Source organism: Schistocerca nitens, chromosome 1 (genome assembly GCF_023898315.1).
Source record: "Schistocerca nitens isolate TAMUIC-IGC-003100 chromosome 1, iqSchNite1.1, whole genome shotgun sequence".
NCBI lineage: Eukaryota > Metazoa > Arthropoda > Insecta > Orthoptera > Acrididae > Schistocerca > Schistocerca nitens.
Genome location: NC_064614.1, coordinates 472,922,861 through 472,950,052, shown reverse-complemented (window position 1 = coordinate 472,950,052; position 27,192 = coordinate 472,922,861). Strand labels below are relative to the sequence as shown.

General features: G+C 41.7%; 1 protein-coding gene across 1 annotated transcript in view; it reads left to right on the top strand.

Moving 5' to 3' along the window:
* Window positions 1–27,192, top strand: part of LOC126251941 (aminopeptidase Ey-like) — a 243,344-nt gene that overhangs the window by 208,206 nt on the left and 7,946 nt on the right. Inside the window, exons 15-17 of the mRNA XM_049952705.1 lie at window positions 1,923–2,069; window positions 13,548–13,676; window positions 16,008–16,089. Of these exons, the coding sequence (XP_049808662.1) occupies window positions 1,923–2,069; window positions 13,548–13,676; window positions 16,008–16,089 (358 nt within the window). The remainder of the gene's footprint in view (window positions 1–1,922; window positions 2,070–13,547; window positions 13,677–16,007; window positions 16,090–27,192) is intronic.

Here is a 27,192-nt window from a genome sequence, read left to right as displayed (position 1 = left end):
CAATTTTTTGTATTGAGGGTCTTCCAGAAGTTTTAGTGTCTGACAATGGTCCACAATTTACCTCTGCTGAATTTGAAGGTTTTGTTCTGCCAATGGCATTCGCCATGTTCTTACTCCGCCGTTCCACCCTCAATCGAATGGTGCAGCGGAACGTTTTGTACGCACATTCAAGGATCATATGGACCGCCTTCGTGCTACGCACTCTCGTCAGCAGGCCCTCATCACGTTCCTGTCGTTGTACCGGACCACGCCACGCGACGGCCCTTTGCCTGCAGAGCTTCTCCACGGCCATCGTCATCGCACCCTACTACGGTTGTTGCACCCCCCGGATCGACCCGCCGCTTCTGAGCATCGCACGCGTTTTCAGCGCAACGACGCCATTTTTTTTTCAGAGTTTATCACGGTCGCCGTCGTTGGGAACGTGGTACCGTGATAAGTGTCCAGGGTCGCGGTTTTTATACTGTTCAAGGTGCTACTGGGGTGCACAGGAGGCATCAGAACCAGTTGCGCCGCGCTGGCCGCCCGGATTCTGCCGCTCGTTCTTTGTCCACAGATTTGGTCCGCGGCGGGTTCCAGCCGCGCCTTCCGACTTCGCTGCCGCCCCCAGGGCAGCAGCAGCAGCCGTCGCCGCTACCACGCCGACAGCTCGTCCCGTTGATGCCTCCCGTGCAGCTTCATACGGGAGCGCCCCGGGTGGTCGCTCCGGCGCCTGCGGTCCCTCTTCAGTCGCCACCGCCTTCGGAGCTGATGGACATCGACCCCTCAGCCGGGCCGCCTTCCCAAGCGGTGGCTGTGCAGCCTGTACTGCAGCCGCTTTCCTTGGGCACCCCCAAGGAGTCTGACACTGCAGCGCCTTGTCCGGCGCCCACTCAGCAGCCGTCGTCGCAGCGTCAGGAGACGCTGCCTCTCTTCGTGGGTCCCGACGCCCCGTCGCGTCCAGTACCAGAAGCTGCGCCCGTGGTCACAGGCGTGCACCCTGACCTCGGTTTTCAGTCGGTGTTTCACGAGGCCCCGCGCAGCCAATGCTGGGGTGCAGACCGGGGACTGCCACCGACGACAGTCTCCGCCCCGGTCTCTTCTGCTACGTCTGCGGCCAGACCCCTCCCCCACCGTCGACGCTCGCCACGTCATTATTCAACGACGGTGCGGCGATTTGGGGGGGAGGAGTGTTATATCCTAGCCAGTAATGCCAACCGAGCCCGCTGCCAAAAGGTTGGCAGCATCAAAGTCCGGACACCGTCCGCATAAGCAGCGCCAGCGAGACAGGAAATCGCCGCAAGTCTGCGCGCGCCACCGCTGGCTTCTGGCTTCTTAAGCGCTGGAGTCGCGAGCGCTAGGACAGTTCTGGATTCGCCGCTCAGTTGTAGACTCGCCACCGAATTGTGTACTTGCTAGTCCGTTGTGTGTTCATCGCAGCAGAGTTGTTGTTTGTCGTCAGCCGACGCTGACCAAGCCGCTCCGACTCGAACTAGACAGATTTCTGTAGACCATGTTCACCACTGTGTTCTGTATCGTCGTTAATAAAGATAAGTACCGACTTTCATTTAATCCGAGTGTTTGGGTTTTCATCTTTCTGTTCACTGTTCCAGCGGACCGGTCGGCCCGCTATTAAAAGTGTGGCGATGACTTCGTAGGCCGTTTCTACAGCGAAGTGTTGTCGCTACGAAGGCCGTCACAAAAATAATAACCAACAATTTTATGACTATATCTATACCTCAGAACTAAAATAGTTGGAAAATATTATAGAAGATAGTAAAATTTTTATCCTAAATTTTATCTGTAGGTGATTTTTACCACACACAGCATACAACTTGTACTTAATATGAATGCTACTTCTGTCATTGGAATCATAGCTTCAGGGTGTTCATTTTGCTACACCACAGGATAATTTGATGTATACAGGACACATTTTCTTTTTGCAGGCACTGTCTTGTTCTGAAGTGGGGTGACCGTGAGATCTGGGATGACACTCTGCTGTGGGCTCTAGGCCACAATGATAATAGACACCCAGACAAGAATCTGCTGACCAGGATAGCTGCCTGCACACGTGATAAGGATAGAATGAACAAGTAAGTTTGTGAGCTTTTTGTACAATGAGGGCACTAAAGTCATGGGAAAGCACTGGATGTGATGTTAAAAGCAAGCTTCTGTAACGAGATCAAAGATCATCATAGAATGTCAGGATTCTTTGTGAGGCTAAGGGTCTCTGATCACTCGGGTATTACTGGTAATGAACAACAAGATAAGCTAACCAGGATAGGGGCAACAACATAATTTGCTGGGCCACAACCTGTCCTGTACCTAAGGTGATGGTAAAATTGTAGCTGTATGTTTATATTTATGTTTATTTATTAGCCATTCAGCATGTTTACCATGCAATTAGCTTCCTCAAAACACATTTTACATATTCATAAAAGTATAGTTGTTACTAATTTTTACATTATGCATGATTATACATCTTTCTAGTAGTTAGTAATTTTTACATTTTACAGACATCATCATTTTACACATACACACAAATAAATAAACTTCTTACTAATCAGAAGATTTCAGTAATAATCGTTATATAGTTTACATTCAAGAATTAATTATACAGTTTTTCACATTTAGTTAATGACTGTTACATTATTTCATTGTTTATACATTCATTCCAAATTACTTCCAACATATTCTGCAATTGAGCAGTATTCTTTATTCTTAAACCATGTGTCTAATACCTCCTTATTATTTGAAGAGGGTGAGGGTTTTGAGTGAGTGTGGCAGTTTATTATACAGGGTGATTCAAAAAGAATACCACAACTTTAAAAATGTGTATTTAATGAAAGAAACATAATATAACCTTCTGTTATACATCATTACAAAGAGTATTTAAAAAGTTTTTTTTTCACTCAAAAACAAGTTCAGAGATGTTCAATATGGCCCCCTCCAGACACACGAGCAATATCAACCCGATACTCCAACTCGTTCCACACTCTCTGTAGCATATCAGGCGTAACAGTTTGGATAGCTGCTGTTATTTCTCGTTTCAAATCATCAATGGTGGCTGGGAGAGGTGGCCGAAACACCATATCCTTAACATACCCCCATAAGAAAAAATCGCAGGGGGTAAGATCAGGGCTTCTTGGAGGCCAGTGATGAAGTGCTCTGTCACGGGCTGCCTGGCGGCCGATCCATCGCCTCGGGTAGTTGACATTCAGGTAGTTACGGACAGATAAGTGCCAATGTGGTGGCGCTCCATCCTGCTGAAATATGAATAGTTGTGCTTCTTGTTCGAGCTGAGGGAACAGCCAATTCTCTAACATCTCCAGATACTGTAGTCCAGTTACAGTAGCACCTTCAAAGAAAATGGGACCAAAAACTTTATTGGCTGAAATGGCACAGAAAACGTTCACCTTAGGCGAGTCACGTTCATACTGAGTTGTTTCCCACGGATTCTCAGTGCCCTGCGAGTCGATTTTCCTGGGCTGCGAACAAATGCTTGCTGGATGCGTGCTACATTTTCATCACTCGTTCTCAGCCGTCCAGAACTTTTCCCTTTGCACAAACACCCATTCTCTGTAAACTGTTTATACCAACGTTTAATACACCACCTATCAGGAGGTTTAACACCATACTTCGTTCGAAATGCACGCTGAACAACTGTCGTCGATTCACTTCTGCCGTACTCAATAACACAAAAAGCTTTCTGTTGAGCGGTCGCCATCTTAGCATCAACTGACGCTGACGCCTAGTCAACAGCACCTCAAGCGAACAAATGTACAACTAAATGAAACTTTATAGCTCCCTTAATTCGCCGACAGATAGTGCTTAGCTCTGCCTTTTGTCGTTGCAGAGTTTTAAATACCTAAAGTTGTGGTATTCTTTAGACTTAGGTGTTCATAACTGTTGTGTGTCAATGACAGCCTAGAATATGGTATATCAAGCATGCAGTTGTTTCTAGTGCTGTGAAAACAAATTCATTCTCTGTGTAAATTATTGTATATTTTCTTTTACGTATATTAAGCAGTTATACATATAGAGTCTTGGAAGGGTCATTATGTTAATAGGCTGAAGTGCTCCTTACATGTTTCTCTTGGACCCAATCCTTGTATACATCTAATTGCTTTTTTTGCCATTTTAATACACAGTTTGTGCCTGTTGAATTACCCCATAACAGAATCGCATATTGTAGCTGTGACTGAAAGAATGCATAGTAGCAAAGCAAGTCATTAACATAGACAATAAAGAGGAAGAGTCCAAGAATGGAGTCCTGTGGAATTCCTCTCTTAATTTTCATTACTTCTGACCTTTCATTGTTCATATACACTAACTATTGTCTGTTATTTAGATATGATTTAATCAAATTAAGTGGTTTGTCTGCAATACCATAATATTCTAATTTTTTAACAATTATCTCATGTGATACTGAATCAGATGCTTTGCTTAAGTCTATGAGGCTGCATAGGTGGCCTGTTGCCTTTCAAAAGCATTGTGGATTTCAGTTATCAGGCTTTCAATAGCTTTTATCATTGATTGATTAGTTCTGAATCCAAACTGGCTGTCATGAAGTAATTAATTGCTCTCAACATACATGTAAATCTCTGTGTGTAAACAGCTCTCTATGATTTTGGCCAGTATAGGGACAATTGGTATTGGTACATAGTTACCTGGTGTTTCTCTGACACCCTATTTGTATATGGGGAGTGTAACTGATTTTAAGGCAATCAGGGAAAATGACAACATGAAGGATTTTATTTGCAAGGTAGAGTAGAGGAGTTTATTACAAATTCTGTTCTAGAGTTATTCAGCTTGTTTACAGAATTATTTATATCTGTAGCAGTTATTCTACACCTGTTAAATATTTTATGTTTTTTTCTGTGATTGCAAGATAAAAGTTTCCACATCACTTAAACCGACACTTTTTGGTACATGGGCACTTACTGAATTTATCATGCGTTCATTGAAAGTGTTACAATTAATTGGGTAATTGATTTCTTCCTTTCTCATGTTTATCTCACTTTTGACTATGTTTCAGGCAGCTTTACATTTGTTTTTAGAATTTAAAATATCCTCTTCATTTGCTTTCATTTTTGCTGCTTTAATATCAGATTTGTATATTTTTCTTAATTTTATATATCTATTCTTGTTTTCTTAACTGCCTTCAATTTTGCCCTTCAGCATGAGTAAAGGGATTCTGATTTTATTGAGATGTGCAGTGTACCACTTTTTTGTAAGTTGTGGTTTATACGTATTGCTAGGGTTACATCTGTTAGTAATAAGAGGGCAGTTACAGTCTAATGTACTTTTTATATTGGTTATGAATGCAGAAAAGCTTTCGTTTGTATCTTTATTGATGGTTAGTATTCTAGCCCATTCTACTCAGTTCATTTCTCATTATTTCAATGTTCTCTTCCTTGAGAACTCAATATGTAATTATATGGTATCATCAAATGTCAGATTTCCAGTTTTGTTCCATATGCCATCGTGATCAGATAGACCTAATTTGATGGTGTCCCACTCTACTTGATTCCTACACACATTGTTAATTATATCGTCAAGGCATGCCTCCAGTCTGGTCAGTTTTTCATTGAAGCATTAGTAATTCATTGATCTTAAGATATTTAGGATGGGTACCACAGTTTTTCTCTTTACTCTAACATCTATATTAACGTCTCTTGTGGTAAATGTTTTATATTGATTACATTTGACAGTCAATAAAATTAATTCTGAGAGTTTTCCTGTGAATATCTCCTCATCAGAAGCTGGTGGTCAGTTAACTGTTGCAATAATGAGTTTCTGAGTGTGTATAACCAAGGCAGATGCTTCAAAAAGTCCTTCAACAGGCAGGCTTGTGGGTCTATGATTGAATATTTTAGATACAAATTTTTGTTGTAAATGGACACTCCACCATGGTCATTGTTTGGTCTACAGTAGTTTGTTGCCAGTGATTAGCCAAATGGTAAAAATAAGCTTATTTCTGCACTTTTAATCCAATGTTCATTCACACAGAGAATGACACTGTTAATTTCCTCCAGCCAGTACTGTAGTTCACTGACTGTTTCTTAGAGATTGCACATTTATATGTAACAAAAGTGTTCATTTTTACTACTAAATAGTACATTGCTTACACTCTACTTAGTTTGATTATTTACTTTAAGTGTGTTTTTTGTATTATGTCCTGAAGCTCTTTGTTTTGACTAAGTCTGACACATTTCAGGCTTGGTCAGCCTTATATGTTTCCCTGATCTGGTTCTGAGTTTTGAGACATATTTTCTAAATTGTTGATACAAGATTTATTATTTACCATACTAATTATTTTTGGGCCAGCAGTGTCTTTCCTAACCCACTTAGGCCTTGACCATGTCTAGTATGACAAGTTCTCAAGCAGTTACAATTGTCATATGGTTACAACTGAGACATTCCTTAATATCTAATAGCATTACATTTTTAAACTATTTGCAAATTGTTTCAAAATACTTGGTAGTTTTGGTTATTTTTCTGTTTACACATGATAAGTCAATTAAATTGTAGCAATGAAGTATTTTAAATAACATAATGTTTGTGTTTGTTAAGTTGCTCATGTTTGTGTTTGTTAACTTGCTCAGTGTTGTCTTCAGAGCTGCAGCTGTTTCATTGTGGTATACATCATTGGAACCATCTATAATAACAAAGTCACTCTTTGACAGATTACTGGTCTTCAGTGTTGGTGAGGATCTGGTTGAATATTGCTCCAGGCTTCACTATGTCTTCAATTTCAATGTATTTTTGAGTTGTCAAGATCTTTGTTTTTGTAGTCATTCCTCTTCCAAAACCAACAGAGTAGATTTTGATGTATGTTGTGTTATAACGTCAAGTTTAACACATATATTTCAGAACGACACAACACATATAAGTCACAGAGTAAGTTGACAAGCAAGACATGTGTACACATTAGCATTTGAATGAGCACTGAGTCCCAGTCTAGCGGCCGCTGCTCAGCTGGCCACTTAGGTGGCGCAGCTGCTGCATTGCTGGCAGACAGCGCCACATGTAGAGGACGCGCGTAATTGCACGGCAGCGCTTTGAATGATCGGCGAGTCACAACACTTTTCCCCCATTTGAAATTGTTGCACTGGTCTTGATGGAGGTGTCCTGGAGATGGCTAACGTCCATAGGCGTTGTTTGACTCACCGTAAAGTCTCGAGGAGGAGGCTTCCCATACGGATGGAAGTGTCCCTGATGATAATGGGTCGAGATGACAGGAGATGTAGGGGTCGAATCTGCTGGGGCCCCATGCACCAATCTGCCCGTTGCGGCAAGTCCAGTTGATATGACAGGAGACATGGGCGATGTGTCGGCGTCCGTTGGAGGAGGAGGCGAGTAGATTTGCTCTGACAGAGGATGGTCATCCGGTTCCTGCATGGGCACGTCTCCTGGTGGCATCCATTCTTGTGCTGGCATCGCGATGACGGTGAGAGGGCTGCGTTGTGAGTATATAGCGGCATTCAGAACAGGTGTTGCTGGCACACGAGGCCGAAGCTGGTCCGAATGACGCACTGCAACACCCGTGTCCATCTGGATTTCATACAGGCATCCGCCACAGTGTCTTAAGATGCGGCCCAGGCTCCATTTTGGCCGCCTGCCATATCCCCGTACCCAGACGAGGTCGTCGGCGGTGAACCAGCCAAGTGAAGGCACCCGCGGCTGTAGGTGGAAGGCCGCAGAAGATGAAGTAGCGTGCGGGGCTGTCGGCCATGTAAGAGCTCAGCCGGGCTATGGTCGCCCATGGGGATGAAATGGTAAGACGCCAGAAACTGGAGAAGCGCATCATCAGCAGCAGAAGAAGTCAGAAGTTTCCGCATCTGAGCCTTAAATGTGCGGACCAGTCATTCAGCCTCACCGTTGGATTGTGGATGGAACGGCGGGGCCATGACATGCATAATGCTGTGACGAGCACAAAAATCCACAAATTCGGAAGAGGCAAATTGTGGACCATTATCAGTAACAAGAGTAGAGGGGAGGCCTTCCAAAGAAAAAATGCGGGCGAGAGCACTGGTGGTTGCCGCGGTGGTAGGCGACGTGCAAAGGACAATGAAAGGAAAGTTAGAGTAGGCATCAATTACGAGGAGCCAGTAAGTACCTAAAAAGGGTCCCGCAAAGTCAGCATGAATGTGCTCCCAGGGCTTCTCAGTCGAAGGCCACGGTGACAAAGATGACTTCAGGGCAGCGGCCTGTGACGCACAAGGGCCGCAGGCAGCGACCATGTGTGCTATTTCAGAGTTGATGCCAGGCCAGTACACATGACGGCGTGCCAGAGATTTTGTGCGAGACACAGCCCAGTGCCCTTGGTGAAGGAGGCGCAAGACCGAAGCACACAAAGACGCAGGTAACACAACACGCGGCGAAGCATTGTCAGTGGAGAGGAGGATAACACCATCCCTAGCCGTGAGGTGGTAGCACAAAGCGTAGTAGTTCCGCAACGGGTCAGAAGTCTTAGTGGACGGGCGATCTGGCCAATCCTTCTGAATACAGCATAAAACCCGGGAAAGGGTAGGGTCAGAACCCGTAGCAGCCGCCAGCCTGTCCCCAGTGATGGGGAGCCCGTCCACAACCCGCTGCTCGGCAACATCCAGGGGGAAACACAAAAGTTCGTCCCTATCGAATGCCTGATCAGGACCCATGGGAAGGGTTGGCCAGAAATGAATCTCATAATTGAAACGAGACAAGTAAAGAGCCCAACGCTGGAGGCGGTGTGCAGCCTTGTCGGGAAGTGACGTTGATGGATGAAACAAGGAAACAAGTGGTTTGTGATCCGTAACAAGATGAATTTTTGAGCCATAGAGAAAAACACCAAACTTATGAAGAGCATAAATAATGGCCAAAGCTTCTTTCTCAATTTGAGAATACTTTTGTTGGGCATCCGTGAGCGTTTTGGAGGCATAAGCAATGGGTTGTTCCGAACCGTCAGGAAAACGGTCAGCAAGGACTGCACCGACCCCATACTGAGAGGCATTTGTGGCAAGAACAAGATGTTGGCCAGGTCGATAAGTAGCCAGGCACGGGGCCTGTTTCAGCATAGTCTTCAATTTCTGGAAAGCCGCTTCGCATGACGCGGACCAGTGAAAAGGCACGTTTTTATGCAACAGGCGATGCAACGGCTGAGCCACCGAAGCCGCAGACGGTAAAAACTTGTGATAGTATGCTATTTTCCCCAAGAAGGCCTGCAGTTCCTTAACAGATGTAGGGCGAGGAAGGGCATCGATCGCAGTGACAGTTTGCTGAAGCGGACGAATACCATCCCGAGAGAGTTGAAACCCCAAGTACGTGATAGCTGCCTGAAAAAATTGTGATTTCTGAAGATTACACTTAAGACCGCAGTCTGTAAGACATGAAAAAGTGTGCAGAGATTTTGAAGATGTTCTTCGTTGGTGGAGACAGCGACAACAACGTCGTCCATGTAATTGATACACCCAGGGACAGGGAGCAATAATTGTTCCAAGAATCGCCGAAAGAGAGCAGGGGCGCTAGCAACCCCGAATGGCAAGCGTTGATATTGATAGAGGCCGAAAGGCGTGTTAAGGACCAGAAACTGCTGGGAAGCAGCGTCGAGAGGAAGTTGATGATAAGCTTCTGACAGGTCAAATTAAAAAAAATACTGGCCTCCACCAAGTTTAGTGAACAGTTCTTCAGCACGGGGCATAGGGTAAGTGTCGATGAGGCATTGAGCATTTACAGTGGCTTTGAAATCGCCACAGAGACGAATATCACCATTTGGCTTAGCAACGACAACGACAGGAGAGGACCACTCACTGGAAGTGACAGGAAGCAAGACCCCTGAAGTAGTGAGACGATCCAACTCCCGTTTTACCCGATCACGAAGGGCCACAGGAATGGGCCGAGCCCGAAAAAACTTAGGCCAAGCAGTGGGTTTGAGCGTGATATGAGCTTCAAAGTCGTTTGCACGGCCTAACCCAGGAGAAAAAAAGGGACGAAAATGTCGTCGACAAGGAATCCAGTTGAGCATAAGGAATAGCATCAGAGACAATATTGACAGAGTCATCTATGGAGAACCCAAAAACGCGAAAGGCATCGAAACCAAAAAGATTTTCTGCGTTACTCTGGTCGACCACAAATATGGGAACAGTGCGAACGATGGATTTGTAAGATACCTCAGCATTAAACTGTCCCAAGAGAGAAATCTTCTGTTTATTGTACATCCATAATTGCCGAGTGACAGGTGACAGGAGTGGAGAACCCAACTGAAGATACGTCTGAGAATTAATTATAGTGGCAGCAGAACCGGTATCCATTTGCATGCGAACATCTCGACCAAGGATTTGGACAGTGAGGAATAACTTCCCTGAAAGGGAAGAAGTGCAATTGACAGACAACACAATCAGAATCAGCGTCATGTATGCGGTCGGATTTGCAAACGGAAGACACATGACCTTTCTTTTTGCAATTGCGACACACAGCCCAACGTTGGGGACAATCCTCGCGTGAATGTTTCGTAAAACACCGCGGACATGAAGGAAGCTGGCGGGGGTTTTGCTGCAGTTTCTCAGCAGGTTGTTTACGGCTAGGCCGAGGCTGTGCGTGGGAGCGCACTGCGGCCACGACGGCCGGCGGGGACGCGCCGCACGCGTCGTCTACAGCGCATAGAGGTAGTATTTCCCCGACATCACCCCACGCCTCTATTTGCGCCCCAGCGGCACGAGAAATTTCAAAAGACTGCGCAATGGAGAGAACTTCATCTAGAGTTGGATTCGCCAACTGAAGGGCACGTTGCCGAACTTCTTTGTCGGGCGCCGACCGGATAATAGCATCCTGTACCATGGAATCGGCATAGGATTCTTTGTGAACGTCAGTAACAAATTGACACTTTCGACTGAGGCCGTGAAGTTCAGCAGCCCAAGCGCGATAGGATTGATGTGGCTGTTTTTGACAACGATAAAAGGCAACACGAGAGGCTACCACATGCGTTTGCTTTTGAAAATAGACAGACAGAAGTGAGCACATTTCAGCAAAGGACAAAGACGCAGGATCCTTCAAAGGAGCCAATTGCGACAACAACCGATACATTTGAGGTGAAATCCAGGAAAGGAACCGAGACTTACATGGTTGTTCGTCCGTGACATGAATGTTTTTCATAATCAGACCAGTCTTCCGCCGTCTCGTCGTAAGGAGGAAAAGGAGGTATAGCCAACGACGAGAAATGCCCCGCATTTGACGCCGCGACGAAATCGCGAATCGCCGCTGTTAGAAGCATTTGCTGTTCAAGGAGATTTTGCAGTAGTTGCTGACAGTAGCGATGGAACCCTGTGGGTCAACGGTAAAAATGAAAAATCCACTACCTCGGCGCCAGTTGTTATAACGTCAAGTTTAACACATATATTTCAGAACGACACAACACATATAAGTCACAGAGTAAGACAAGCAAGACATGTGTACACATTAGCATTCGAATGAATGCCGCTGCTCGGCTGGCCGCTTAGGTGGCGCAGCTGCTGCATGGCTGGCAGACAGCGCCGCACGTAGAGGATGCGCGTAATTTGAATGATCGGCGAGTCACAACATGTTGTTTTTTTGTCTTGGTATTTCTTGATTCTGTGTTCCATGTTGTTCTTTATCTGTTGCATTTGATACATTGATTGTTTTACTCAATTTCAAAACAGGCACCATCAATTATGGGTTGCTGCAAATTTTTTGCTGTGGTTTTTATTACCGTAGATGATTTAAATACAGTTGCACTTTTGTGCCACGATCCACGCTGTTCTGTTTCTTGTGTTTGGCTTCAGATGTGATTGTGTAAATTTCATTACATTTAGGTCCATTATAATTGGGTATGTTACATATTTTAGGCCTAATAGTATCTGACCTGCATTCATTACAATTCCAGTTTTTTTATGGTTATCTCCTGTCCTTTTAGTGAAGGATTTACTTTCTCACATCAAAAATGGAATATGTTTACACATTCCATGCACTCAACACCACTTGTCACAGTTTTCTGGCATTTTCAACAATGTTTATTGGTCCTGTTGTCTGTATTTTTACTAGTCAAATTTTCTATTACCACATCACTGTACATTAGAGATTCGCAGTGTTGTTTTTGCTGTGTAACTTCATCATTTTTAGCTTTAATCCACGAATTTCATCTAATAGAAACACTATAATATTGTCTTTGCTGTTTACATTTTCGTGCATTTCATCTAGCTATATCAGTATGCAGCACATAGAACGTTTGGCTAAGATGCAAAAACAACAGAAACATGGTGCCAAACCCAGTACTACAACTCTGGGTTTGAATAGGTTCCAGATTAAACTCATGCTGAGTTTAATGGCTGGCTTTGGGAACTTCATATAACATCTGTACATTATGGCAATAGAGAAAGAAGCTCTTGAGTGTAGACTCTGTGGTAAACAGGGGTGAAACTGCACTACATTTAATCTTCCAATGCAAAGCCCTGCCTGGAGGCCAAAAGACACAAAATAATTGGGTCACTAATTCCTGAAGAGATTGTATCTAACAAAGACCTTATAAAGGGACTCCTACTGTCCTTCAAGGGTGCTGAATAGCCTTATTAGAGGGGCAGAGAGAGATACTGCCCAATAAATTTAAATTGGTATAGGCAACATGGTGCTATGTCCACTGTTGCTTTGTCCCCTTCTTTAAATTGAGTCAAATCAAAAACAATGTCTACACTTGTACCATATATCCCATCTAGCTACAACATTTGGATATCTTACATGGCATGTATTCTAAAGGAACAGCCCTTCCTGTAGCATCTGAATCCTCAGTTTATCACTGCTGGCATCTGAATTTTTTGCAGATATTTTACTGTTGTTAATTTAGTAATGACACACATAAATTGTGGTCTTTTTACTATTCAACATCCGTAGAGGAATATTAAAGACTGTTGAATATTAATATACAATTCTTCAGCCATGTCATAAAGAGAGAATTAATCAACAGGTCTTCATTAGTAAATACAAAAGCAAATGTACTTTTATTATATACTATATGAAATCAGCCAATGCATTGATAATGAATTATGAATCTTTTTTCACTGGTTTATTGGTCTAAAGTGGAAACACAAGTGTGGATGTGCATGATATGTAGAAAGAGTTTCAGAAAATACACTACAAAGAAAGAAGTATTTTTATTAAGGCTAATCAATTTATAACACAACTTTGATTCATGTGTGTGCTGTATGTTTGTTTACCTTCAAACAACAGAAAATCCAGGATGGAATAATGGTAACATTATGAATAGGATAGATTGCTACTCACGATGTAGTGGATATGCTGAGTCACAGGTAGGCACATCAAAAAAACTGTTAAACAAGTAAGCTTTTGGCCAGAAAGACCTTCATCACAATTAGGTAAAACAAACTCTCTCTCTCACACATACACACACACACACACACACACACACACACACACACACACACACACACACACACACACACACACACACACACATACACAGTTCAGACATACATGACCACAGTCTCTGGCTGCCAAGGCCAGACTCATTGTAGCCCATCACAAACTTTGTACTCACCAGGAGGTGTACTTTCTTTTTACAGATTCTTAGAGGCTGTTTTGCTGAAGTATGCCCTGAGTGATGACGATGTGCTGACTGCTATTGACAGAATAAAGGACCATTACCTACTTTTTAACTATGTTTCTGACAAATGGTTTGAAATTAAAAAAAAGTAAGTAAGCCATAAACTATGATTAAGGATCATTACAAATTATAAACAAATAACTGTGCTTAATATTACACTCACAGACATGAAAACATGTTGCCATGTTCACTTTGGTTACATCCTAACCACAATTCTAAAATTATTTAAAAAAAAAGCAGTCTTGATCATATGTGAGTTATTTATTATGAACAGTTTCAATCTCTTATAGGATCATCATTGGACCATTTTACTCCTTGGTGACAGCAGGAGATAGTGCTTAGGAGCCACTTACCTCAGTGTTCCTCATACCTCTCCAAAGTGACCTGCTCCACAACATCATGCCCTGCTGTCACCAAGGAGTAAAACTGTCTACTGATGATTTTGTAAGAGATTGAAACTAGTCACTGAATGAAGTAAGTAATTTATGTGTGTTCAAGACTGCTTTCATTGAAACAGTTTTATCATAGTTTGTAAGTCACCGTGCCATATTGTCTGTGATTTTTATTTTTTATTATTTGCTATAATCTGACTGGTTGGAAAATTAGACATCATACATTTATAAATAGCCAATTTTGGATGGCAAACACACTCCCACATGAGCCAGTAACTTAAGTCCTGACCATTAGCCCTATCTGTTCTCCCACAATGTTTTTAATTCATTCACTTCCAAAATGTTCTAATTACAAAGAGGTTGCTGCATGTGAACATTTATGTATGATAGAGTTAATTTATTTCACTTTAAATTCAAATATCGTGACCCTACTTGTTCTGATGCTCTCACAATACAATTGCAGTCACTCTTCTATCTTGAGCTTATATGAGTTTACCATTGCTGATTCCTTGCTGTATGTTCACTTTTTAATTCTATAACAGCTTCCCTGATATAAAATTAATCTTGATCTTCAAAATGATTGTTTTAACCACAATTGATTTTCTCACACCTATACACATCCTACTTGCATGATGGCTCTGGTTTGACTGACAAAATCTTTTGCACCAAATTATCTCCAGATGCCAATCCATTCCTTCTAGAACTATGAGGTAACCCTGTCAGTGATGTCACTGCACTGTAGCAAAGAAGTGTGGGGGTGGATTCGATACATCAAATACAGGATCAATGTCTGTACACTTACAAGTTTTATCGACCACTATTTTTCCTTGGACACTGTTCAAAAAATTTCTTAATCAGAGCTGCTCTTACAAAATTGTCTTAGAAATAAAGTTTATGTTTTATAGTTGACATTTCTTTACATAAAAAAACTAATTCCCATGCACTTTCAAGAACTTACCATGAAAAATTAAATGAAATGTATCAACTGAAAAACTGAACAAGTTCTTTCACATATGGTGAATAAAGAGTCATTCCAAGTTCTTTAATAATCATTAAGAGGTATCCTATTACAGTTGTAGGTGATAAATAATGTTATTGCAAGATAATTGACATAAAAACCAGCCCACTCTAATTGGGTTGTTGGTAGATATTCTTTCACATATGGTGAATAAAGAGTCATTCCACGTTCTTTAATAATCATTAAGAGATGTCATATTACAGTTGTAGGTGGTAAATACTGTTATTGCAAGATAATTGACATAAAAACCAACCCACTAGAAATTGGGTTGTTGGTAGATATTGTGTTGTAACCTAAACACTTATCTCTTGGTTCTATTTTTCATTTGTATTTTAGGAGAAAAAATCTTCTTTGAAAAAATCCACTGCCGCTGCTCCTTCTTCACTAATCAGCTGCTGTTTTTATACAACATTTTAAACAAAGTATCTGTGAAACTTTATGCAGACTTCTATGAGCTGCATACATACTAGCAAAATCAGGATCTATCAAATACAAATATTAGAGATACACTGAATTCATAATTTTTGAGGTCAAATATTCTGATAAATTGTAGAGCAGATGATTAATAAGATGTTCTTTTACTCTGATGTTCAATATTTGGAGATTTTCAATTTCCTTTGTATTGACCTCTGGCAACATGCCACAGACTTTTTCACCAGACTATAAAACTACATTGTGAACACTAGAAGGTACTACATAGTCATTATGAACATTATTTTTACTTCAAGTATTGTGGGTGTGAAATGAAGAGTGCATCCAAAATTCATTGTCGTTATTAACCAAAAGTACCATTATGGCATAAGGCTATATGTGTTGGGATGAAAGTGCAAGAACCCATAGGTTCCTGAAGAGGCATCTGTAAGATATTTGGTTGTTAGTTTTACATATTATTCTTGTTGCATGTACTGTAGAATAAATATTTTTTTATATTAACAGCATTGCTCAGAAGATCATGCCATAAAATATTACTAAGAGAAAGTTTACATTGCTTCTCATTTGATTGTTCCAGGTATCAGGAGAAGCGTCTGGTGTTTGAAGAGATCGTGTTCAAAACAACTTCTAAGTTTGTGACTTCTGATGGATATGATCTAGTAAGTATTAACATGAAGCAACCACACATCATAACAATGGAAGGATGCCATTACCAACTCTAGGATGGAATCTAACAATACCAGAGAAGGAAAGTTGCTATTCACCATGTAGCTGAGATGCTTAGGCACAACAAAAAGATTCACACAATTATAGCTTTCGGCCATTGAGGCCTTAGTCAGGAGTAGACACACACACACACACACACACACACACACACACACACACACACACACACACACACACACACACACACACATGCTCACGCAAACACGCCTGCAGTCTCAGAGAACTGAAACCATACTGTGAGCAGCAGCACCAGTGCATGATGGGAGTGGCGACTGGGTGGGGGTAACGAGGAGGCTGGAGCAGGGAGGGGGAGGGATAGTATGGTGGAAGTGGCAGACAGTGAAGTGTTTCCGTTCAGACGGAGGGCAGGAGAGAAGGTGCAGAGGGGGAGGGGGTAAGTAGTGGAAAGGAGAGAAATAAAAAGAAGAAATTAAAAGACTGGGCGTGGCGGTGAAATGATGGCTGTGTAGTGCTGCAATGGAAACAGGGAGGGGGCTGGATGGGTGAAGACAGTGACTAACTAAGGTTGAGGCCAGGAGGTTTACGGGAACTAGGATGTATTGCAGGAAAAGTTCCCACCTGCGCAATTCCGAAAAGCTGGTGTTGGTGGGAAGGATCCATACGGCACAGGCTGTGAAGCAGTCATTGAGATGAGGGATATCATGTTTGGCAGCGTGTCGAGCAACAGGGTGGTCCACTTGTTTTTTGGCTACAGTTTGTCGATGGCTGTTCATGTAGACAGACAGCTTGTTGGTTGTCATGCCTACATAGAATGTAGCACAGTGATTGTAGCTTAGCTTGTAAATCACATGACTGGTTTCACACGTAGCCCTGTCTTTGATGGCATAGGTGATGTTAGTGACTGGACTGGAGTAGGTGGTGGTAGGAGGATGTATGGGACAGGTCTTGCATTTAGGTCTATTACACGGGTATGAGCATGAGGTAAGGGATTGGGAGCAGGAGTTGTGTAAGGAAGGACGAGTATATTGTGTAGGTTCAGTGGATGGCGGAATACTACAGTAGGAGGAGTGGGAAGGATAGTGGGCAGGACATTTATCATTTCAAGGCATGATGAGAGGTAATCAAAACCCTGGTGGAGAATGTAATTCAGTTGCTCCAGTCCCGGATAGTACTGAGTTACGAGGGGAATGCTCCTCTGTGGCCGGACTGTGGGACTTTTGGAGGTCATGGGAAACTGGAAACATTTGGCACGGGAGATTTGTTTTTGTACAAGAATGGGAGGATACTTACGGTCAGTGATGGCTTCTGTGACACCCTCGGTATATTTTGAGAGGGACTGCTCGTCACTGCAGATGCTATGACCATGGGTGGCTAGGCTGTACAGAAGGGACTTCTTCCTATGGAATGGGTGGCAGCTGTTGAAGTGGAGGTATTGCTGGTGGTTAGTATGTCTGATATGGACGGAGGTAGCCATCTCTGAGGTGGAGGTCAACATCTAGGAAGGTGGCTTGTTGGGTTGAGTAGGACCAGGTGAAGCAAATGGGGGAGAAGTTTCTGAGGTTCTGGAGGAATGTGAATAAGGTGTCCTCACCTTCAATCCAGATGAATCTGAACCAGGTGAGGGTTTAGGATACTGGGTTTTTAGGAAGGATTCCTCTAGATGGCCCATGAATAGGTTAGCATAGGATGGTGCATGAGGGTGCCCATAGCCGTACTGCAGATTTGTTTGTAGGTAATGCCTTCAAAGGAGAAGTAATTGTGGGTGAGGATATAGTTGGTCATGGAGACTAGGAAGGAGGTTGTTGGTTTGGAATCCATAGGGCATCTGGAAAGGTAGTGTTCAATAGCCTTAAGGCCATGGGCATTAGGAATGTTAGTGTATGGGGAGGTGGCATCAATAGTGACGAGCAGGGCACCATGCGGTAAAAGGACAGGAACTGTGGAGAGCCGGTCGAGGAAATGGTTAGTATCTTTTATATAGGAGGATAGGTTCTGGGTAATAGGTTGAAGGTGTTGGTCTACAAGAGCAGATATTCTCTCAGTGGGGGCACAGTAACCGGCCACAATGGGGCATCCTTCGTGGTTGGGTTTATGGACTTTAGGAAGCATGTAGAAGGTGGGAGTGTGGGGAGTGGTAGGGTTAAGTAGAGAGATTGACTCTGTGGAGAGGTTCTGGGATGGGCCTAAGGATTTGAGTAGTGACTGGAGATCCTGCTGGATTACTGGAATGGGATCACTGTGGCATGGTTTGTAGGTGGAAGTATCTGACAGCTGACAGAGCTTCAAAAAAACGGTGGTGGAGCCTTTGTCTGCAGGTAGGATTATAAGGTCGGGATCAGTTTTTAGATGGTGGACTGCAGTTCTTTCTGTGGATGTAAGGTTAGTTTGCATGGTGAGGGATTTGGGGAATGACGGTGAGGCAAGGTTTGAGGTTAAGAAATTCTGGAAAGTTAACAAGGGTTTTCCTGGAGGCAGTGGGGGTGGATCACAGTTGGATGGAGGAGTGAGCTGAGTTAGGTAATGTTCAATATTGGTCATTGGTTGAGTTTGATTGGTCGGGTTGGTGGCGAAAAAGTGTTTCCACTGTAGGGACCAGGAGAAGGAGAGAAGGTCTTCAGCTAGTCCTGCATGGTTGAATTTAGGAGTGGGGCAAAAAGTGAGGCCCTTGGAAAAGCTGATATTTCTGTGGCACTAAATTTCTGGAGGAAAGGTTCATAACTGACCATAATTATCCTCCCATCCTTGTCCAAAAACAAATTTCCCCTGCCTTATCTTTCCAGTCTCCCACCACCTCCCAAAGTCCCACAGTCTGGCCACAGAGGAGCATTCCCCTCATAACTCAGTACCATCCAGGACTAGAGCAACTGAATTACATTCTCCACCAGGGTTTCGATTACCTCTCATCATACCCTGAAATGATAAATGTCCTGCCCACTATCCTACCCACCCCTCCTACTGTGGTATTCCACCGTCCACCATACCTACACAATATACCCGTCCATCCTTACACAACCCTTGCTCCCAATCCCTTACCTCATGGCTCATACCTGTGTAATAGACCTAGATGCAAGACCTGTCCCATACATCCTCCTACCACCACCTACTCCAGTCCAGTCACTAACAGCACCTATCCCATCAAAGGCAGGGCTACCTGTGAAACCAGTCATGTGATTTACAAGCTAAGCAGCAACCATTGTGCTGCATTCTATGTAGGCATGACAACCAACAATCTGTCTGCATGAATGGCCACCGACAAACAGTGGCCAAAAAACAAGTTGACCACCCTGTTGTTGAACACGCTGCCAAACATGATATCCCTCATCTCAACGACTGCTTCACAGCCTGTGCCATATGGATCCTTCCCACCAACACCAGCTTTTCGGAATTGCGCAGGTGGGAACTTTTCCTGCAATACATCCTACGTTCCCATAAACCTCCTGGCCTCAACCTACATTAGTCACTGTCCTCACCCATCCAGCCCCCTCCCTGTTTGCATTGCAGCACTACACAGCCATCATTTCACTGCCACACCCAGTCTTTTAATTTCTTCTTTTTACTTCTCTCCTTTCCACTACTTACCCCCTCCCCCACTGCACCTTCTCTCCTGCCCTCCATCTAAACTGAAACACTTCACTGTCTGCCACTCCCACCATACTATTCGTCCCCCTCTTTGTTCCAGCCTCCTCGTTACCATCACCCAGTCGCCACTCCCATCATGCACTGGTGCTGCTGTCCGCAGTGTAGTTTCAGTTCTCTGAGCCTGCAGATATGTGTGCAAGTTGTGTTTGCATGAGCGTGTGTGTGCATGCGTGTGTGTACATGTGTGTGTGTATGTGTGTCTACTGCTGACTAAGACCTAGGCTGAAAGCTATAATTGTGTGAATCTTTTTGTTGTGCCTATTGTGACTCAGCATCTCCGCTATATGGTACTGTTACATCTCCGCTATATGGTATTGTTACATTACCAACTCAATAAGATTACCACTTATCACAAGGTAATCACAGTACCCTTAACAATAATTAGTTTGTTCTCTCAATGGATATTTTGACTGAGCCGGCTGTAGTTTTATTTGTTCAGCAATTGCTAGGCCACAAAATCTGACTTAGCGAGGTAACGTGTTCAAACTGAATAACATTAAGCAGATAGGCACAACTAAAAGACTGCCAGACAAAGCTTTTGGCCAAACAGGCCTTCATCAGAACAGACAAAACACACACACACACACACACACACACACACACACACACACACACACACATATGACCACAGTCTCTGACTGCCAAGGCAGACTCACTTCTTGTTGTGCCTATCTGTGACCCAGCATCTCCACTATATAGTGAGTACCAATTTTCCTTTTCATAATATTGTCATTACTCCATCCTGGATTTTCCATTGTTTGATCTTAACAGTAAAGTAGAAATTAGTACAGTACTGATCAATCCAGCTGGACACCTGTCACCTTTAACTGTGGTACCGTGACTTCTGGTGTCCCACAAAGATCTGTGCTTGGTTCTTTCCTGTCACTGTTCTTTATAAATGACCTTCCAGGGCACATGAATCAGAAACACCACCCTTTTCGTACTACTATTGCCAATAATAAGACACCTAACTGGCCTGTAAAACACCACTACCACTACCTTTCGAGAGATTTTACATTAGTTTACATCAAACGGTCTAAATCTTGATGTCAACTCTGAAATTTGCTCAGTTTTGCCAACAAAAAGGCAGGATAAAGAGAGACTGCCAGTGGGCTTTTCAAAATTTAGGGGACTACACATTAGCATTAATTCACACTCATCTGTCCACATCATTGATCTACAGTGCACGAGAAATAGAATTTAGCAGCCCTCAATGACTTTATCTGGGGTGAAATTTATCCATTTTTTGGGAATTCATTTATATTTCAATTTTGTATCAATATGTTCTTTCTTAAATTTATTTAAAGTTGAGTAACATTCAGTTATACTCTCATGCCTAAACCACAATTATTTCTAAATCTGCAGGCAGGGTCATGAATGATATTCAATGATTAGTACTGAAAGCATGATTATTACTGCAGCCGACATACAACCAGAACAGAACAGAGTTCCTCAATGGAAAGTGCAACTGTTTTCACAAACACTGAATATTTCACAATAGACAAACATTACAAACATAATATTATGAAAAGGATAGTTGCTACTCAATATTCAGGAGAGTAGCAACTACCCTTTTTGTAATATTGTCATTACTCCATCCTGGATTTTCTGTTGTTTAATTTCATTACAAAAATAATATATTTCATGAATCTACCAGAAATGACAGAATCTAATAACAATTTCTGATAGTCAAATTGGAACTGGCAACCCACAGTAATGCAACCATTGATGCTAGCTACTAACCCACACTGCATGCACACAATTTATGGCATTGCTCCTTCTGGAAAAACTGACCCACTGTTTCAGAAGTTCTTACTGGAGGTGGCTACAACACATTGGATCCAGATATGTCAGTGGTCCACTGTATGGCAGATCCTCACATTCTGATTCTGTTGTTACATCCTCTTCATTACCATAAGCTTCTGTTTTATTTTATTTATTTATTTATACATCTGTAGACAATAAATATTGTATGACTGTTCTCCAAAAGTTCATGTAAATTTATGGGAAACAATTTGTGCAAAAGGGAAATACAGATTTTTACATTAATTCGTACAAAGACTAAAACATACAAAATTGTACAAAAAAATGTACAAAGAATAACACTTGGTCATACAAGACACAGTAATACAACTTTTTATAGATGTATACTAACAGTATTGTAACTGCATAGTCTGTTTGCTCTAAGGTTTTACTTTTGTCTTCCCTAAACAGGAAGCCGTTACATTCACTACAATAATTCAGTAAAGATTTTACCACATCAGATATACAGAATTAACAGAAACTTTAGGGGATGAAAGACAGTGTTTGCAGATTTGCCTTAATATAAACATTATCAGAATTATTTATTGGCCTAAATAGTCATTCACCAAGTAAAAACATTGTTCAAGTAGAAATTCTTTAAATTCTACTTTAAATCTGTTTTCATCTTCTAACTTTCTGATGTTGGCTGGTAGTATGTTGTAGAGTGCATGGTGTCCCTGGGTGACTGCGTGTTATTATTCACATAGCCCTATTCTGTAACAGAATGATTTGTTTTACACGGCAAGTGGTGGAACCCCAAAATATTATTCTGTATGTTGCAAGAGGTTGAAAACAGCCAAAATATGCCATCCTGGTGCCCTCTGCAGTACAGACATTTGCAATAATTCTAAGAGTAAAACAGGCTGTGTTAAGTTTCTGCACAAGTTTCATTACATGGTCATTAAAATTAAGATTTTCATCTACATGAATCCCCAGCAACTTTGTTGATGCCACTCTGTCTATGGCCTTGTCACCCAACAACAGATCAAGATTTACATTTTGACATATTTTCCCAAACTGCATATTTGTTTTATTTGTATTTAATGTCAACCGGTTTTCATTGAACCAAGTGTGGACATTTTTTATTACTTGATCAGTAGTTGTTTGCAGCATTTGCTTTGGTGCATCTATTATCACACTAGTGTCATCTGTGAATAGTATGGCCTTTGCTGCTCCACCTGAGGTGTGAAAGTCATTTATGTTGACAAGGAACAATAAGGGACCTAGAATACGGCCTTGCGGTACTCCTATTTCCACCTTTTTGCATCTGATACTAAATTTATTTTGTGTTTGGAGTAACCTGACATCGGTCCTACAATCTGTGTTCTGTTTTGTAGGTATGATTCAAACCACTTTTTCCCTGTCCCATGAATACCTAATGCTTCCAGTTTTTCTAAAAGAATGCCATGATTGACAGTGTCAAATGCTTTGGAGAGATCTAAATATATTCCTACTATGCTGTTGTCTTTACCTAGATTTTTAATTACTTGTTCAGTGTAGCACATTAGTGCTGTTACTGTGTTTTACCTACCTGGAAGCCATGCTAATTTCTATTTAGTAACTAATGGTCATTTAGATATTTGTTGATTCTGTGCTTCATTAGTTTTTCTATTATTTTGGAAAATGCTGGAAGGAGGGATATTGGCTGATAGTTTTCTACCTTATGCTTGTCACCGTTTTTGAATAATGGCTTCACTTTTGACATTCTCATCATTTCCGGAAACACTCCTTCACAAAATGATAAGTTGGCTATGTGTGCCAAGGGCCTTGAGAGTTGTGCAGCTGTCATTGTTATGATATAAACAGGCACCTCATCTACTCCTGCTGACATTTTAGGTTTCAAGCTTTTTATTGCTTTGAACACTTCATGTCCATGTGTTGGATCTATCCTCATGCTACAAGCAGCTTTTGGAAATTCAGGTTTTTCTTGGTTTATAAATTTAAAGCTTAATGAAATTGTTGCATTTATGAAATAATTGTTGATGTAACTTGGCAAATCTTGTTTTTTAATATTGACATTTTCAGTGTTTTTGATAATGAAATCCTGGTATTTGCATCTCTTTTCTGTTTGTCTTCACAATACCCCATATGGCTTTTGATTTGTTGTCAGACTGTTTTATTAAGTTCTCATCACTCATAAATTTTCGATATATCCTCTTGTAATTCTCAACATATTCTATGAACTGTGGATCTGTAGCTGTCTTCCATTTTTAATTTAGTCTCTTTAGAGTTCCACAAGAAGTTTTGATGCCAGCTGTGATCCAAGAACTTGGCTTTGTATCGTGATGTGATGTGATTCTTGACAGCTTCTTTGGAAAGCACATTTAGAAATATCCCATGAAAGTTGAAGAGAAAGTGTTATATGCATCATTTGTATTTGTTAGGGATAGAGCACTTCTGCCCAGGACTCACCAGTTAGGATATTTCTATATTCTTCACAGTTTTCAGTGGAAAATTTTCTTTTATATGTGAAGTACAGTTTTTTTTCCTTGTAGTAGCATTGAAGGAATTTTGAAGACAAGAGCATTATGGTCTGATAATCCCAAATCAGAATTTGTTACATCTACTTCTGTGAATCATACATTTGAAAATATATTATCTATAAGACTGTTTGTATTATATGTTATTCTTGTGGGTTCATGTATGTGTGAAAAAGACTGAAACTACATAACAGGTTTGGGTTCATGTATGTATGGAAACAGAATGAAACTACATAACAGATTTATGATAATCAAGTAGGGGTTTAGTTTGCTTGAACCTCTCATCACTGATCTGCACTTCCGGAATATAGTAGAGCTCCATAAGGAAGACATGGAAGATGCATTTGTGATTTTGTGTTCTTTATGAAGGGTAATAATCCCTAACTTCAAATGTGACATCCAGCAAGCACCAAAGAATATTATATTGCCCAACAGTAGCCTTTATTAACTTTTCAGATACTCCCACTTTCTGGACAGCTATAAAAATCCATACCAAGCCTACCGATCTGCATCCCACTGGATGATGCTTAGCATTATAGCTACCTAGGGATATCTACAGGGCATGCAGGGTCCACAAACAAGCTAGCTGCCCCTTATTTCCCCAGTTTATAGGATGTTTCATGTAGTTACCCTGAGTATCATCGGGTTTAAACAGGAACAGTGGACCCGTTGCCATACCAGCCTCATGACCATCAAGCAGAAAGAATAATGTAATGCCTGCAGTATCTTGCTGAACTGTTCTATGCAGATATCATGATGGGTAGTATTGTGTCCCAATCTCTCTGTTTGACATCAACATATATCAAGAGCATATATGGTAATGTCATATTAAAGCATCCCCTGAAGCCAATTGTCTGTTGATGGTAGGCTGTGGTCATTCTGCGGGTGATGTTGCAGGGTGAAATCACACACAGGGTTCTCTGTGTTTCAAAATGATGCCTTCTACAAAAACTTTGAAATTTTTGAAGCTTCGGCAGTCCGCACAGCTCTGGAGACCACATAACAAATCAGGTAGTTAGTGCAGACTGTTACCCACCAGTCCCCATCAGTCAATTTTGGGAACTACACTAAGAGGTATATTCCATTTTGATGAAATGGCATTGCTGCAGGCAGATTGGGTACCAGATACCCTGTAGATTATTGTGGCATGTATTTCCATCATTGGCATTCTTTACAATGGCTCACATAGTTTCTAATGTATTGGTAGAGACATGGCCAGTGATACCTGCATCTGATTGTCTGGAATTTTCACAGATCCCAGTTGTCCAGATTTTGGAGCATGATGGAAATACTTCAGGATAACTGGATATAGGTGAGCTGTGATGACAATGAAACACTTCCACCATACTGGATTGTAGTTCCTCTCATACAATGCTCCTTTTATTAATCATAACTCTTCTGTGGTCCTTCTTCAAGGCTTCTATGGTTTTTAGCAAAGCTGGATCTTCCATCTCTTCAGTGGCAATGCCATTTAATGCAATAATGAATGACTAGATTAGATTAATAGCACTTTTCTTTCCAATAGATCTATAGTGAGGAGACCCTCCAGGATGTAGAACTCTTCAGGAAAACAAGAATACACAATAAATATTTACAAAGAAAATCGAGTATGCTAATTTACCTACCGGAGATACCAAGTGGAATGGTCCTCATGGATGTGGAATGAGTCAAAATATATTAAATATATTTTCATTTAAAAAATACTAAATGAGTTGAGACAAAAAATGTAAATGTTCAATACACTGAGATGTGTATGATAACTTCTACTGTAGTCATGCACTATCAAATGCGAACAACATTTGACAACACTTATTTAAAACCATTGCATTTCAGCACTGAATCTATACAGACGTCAGAGTGTACTCTTATTCACATTACTTGATATTATTAGTATCATATACACATCAGTTGTTCCTACTAAGAAATTCATCAGAGCAGTGGATTTCATCCATGTTGCTGCTGTGTTCCACCAAAGAATTCCTTGAAAGGCAGTTCATATCCCTGTCTCTGCATCTGCTTTTGTATACCACTGTGGTGTTGTACTCCTGAAGCCTGAGTGCCCATCTTGCCAGCTGATGTAAGCGATCCTTCCATCTTGTCAGCCAGCATGGAGAATGATGGTCCATCACAACAGTGAGTAGCATGCCAAATAAATATAACAGGAACTTGTTGATGGCCCAAACAACTGCAAAGTAATCTTTCTTGGTTGCAGGGTAGCTAGTCTCAGATTTGGACAGTCCTCTGGAAGCATAAGCTATCAACTTTTCAGCACCTTCCTAAATTTGCTCTAGAACTGCAACTATTACACAACTGCTAGTGTCTGTATGAAGATCTGTCTTGGAATTCTTGTCATACAATGATAGGACTGAAGAAGATGTTAGCACCTTCTTTTGGATAAGGAAATATCCTTCTTTCACTTCATTCCAGGAATTTTTGACATCTCTCTGCAGTAGTTCTTGCAAGGGATGTGCCTTGGTACAAAAGTCCTCTGTGAATCACCAGTAGTATGAGCACATTCTTCACATTCTGAGGAAACTTCTGACATCATGAATGCACTGGGGTGTAGGTAAATCTGTGACTGCTTATATTTTCTTTGGACTGTAACAGATTCCATCACCATTCACTAGATGCCCCTAAGATTTTTATTTCTTGCATGATGAAGAGGTACTTGTCTGGATTTAGAAAGAGGCCTGCCAGTACACAGGCATCTCAGATGTTCTTAAAGTGTCTTTGAAAAAACAAGAGTATCATCAAAATGGCTAAGACATGTCAATCAAGGTGTAACAGCAGGTTGTCCATCAGATGCTCAAAGGTGACTGGAGTCTTACCTAGTCCAAATGTCATAGCTTTAAACTCATAGAGCCCATCAGAAGTTATGAAGGCAGTATTTTCCCAGTCAGCCTCATCAAACTCAATATGTCCATAGTTCATCTGCAAGTCAGTAGTTGAGAAACACTTTGCCCCTTTCAAGCAATCTAGGGTATTGTCAGTGTGCAGCAATGAATAGCCGTCTTTCAGCCATTGATAGTCAATAGAGAAATGCCATATGCTGAGCCCTCTTCATGCAGACCACAGGATAGGATGAAGGATACTCTGTAGGTTCAATGACATCATCTTGCAGCATCTTCTCCACTTTCTCCAAGATTATCCACC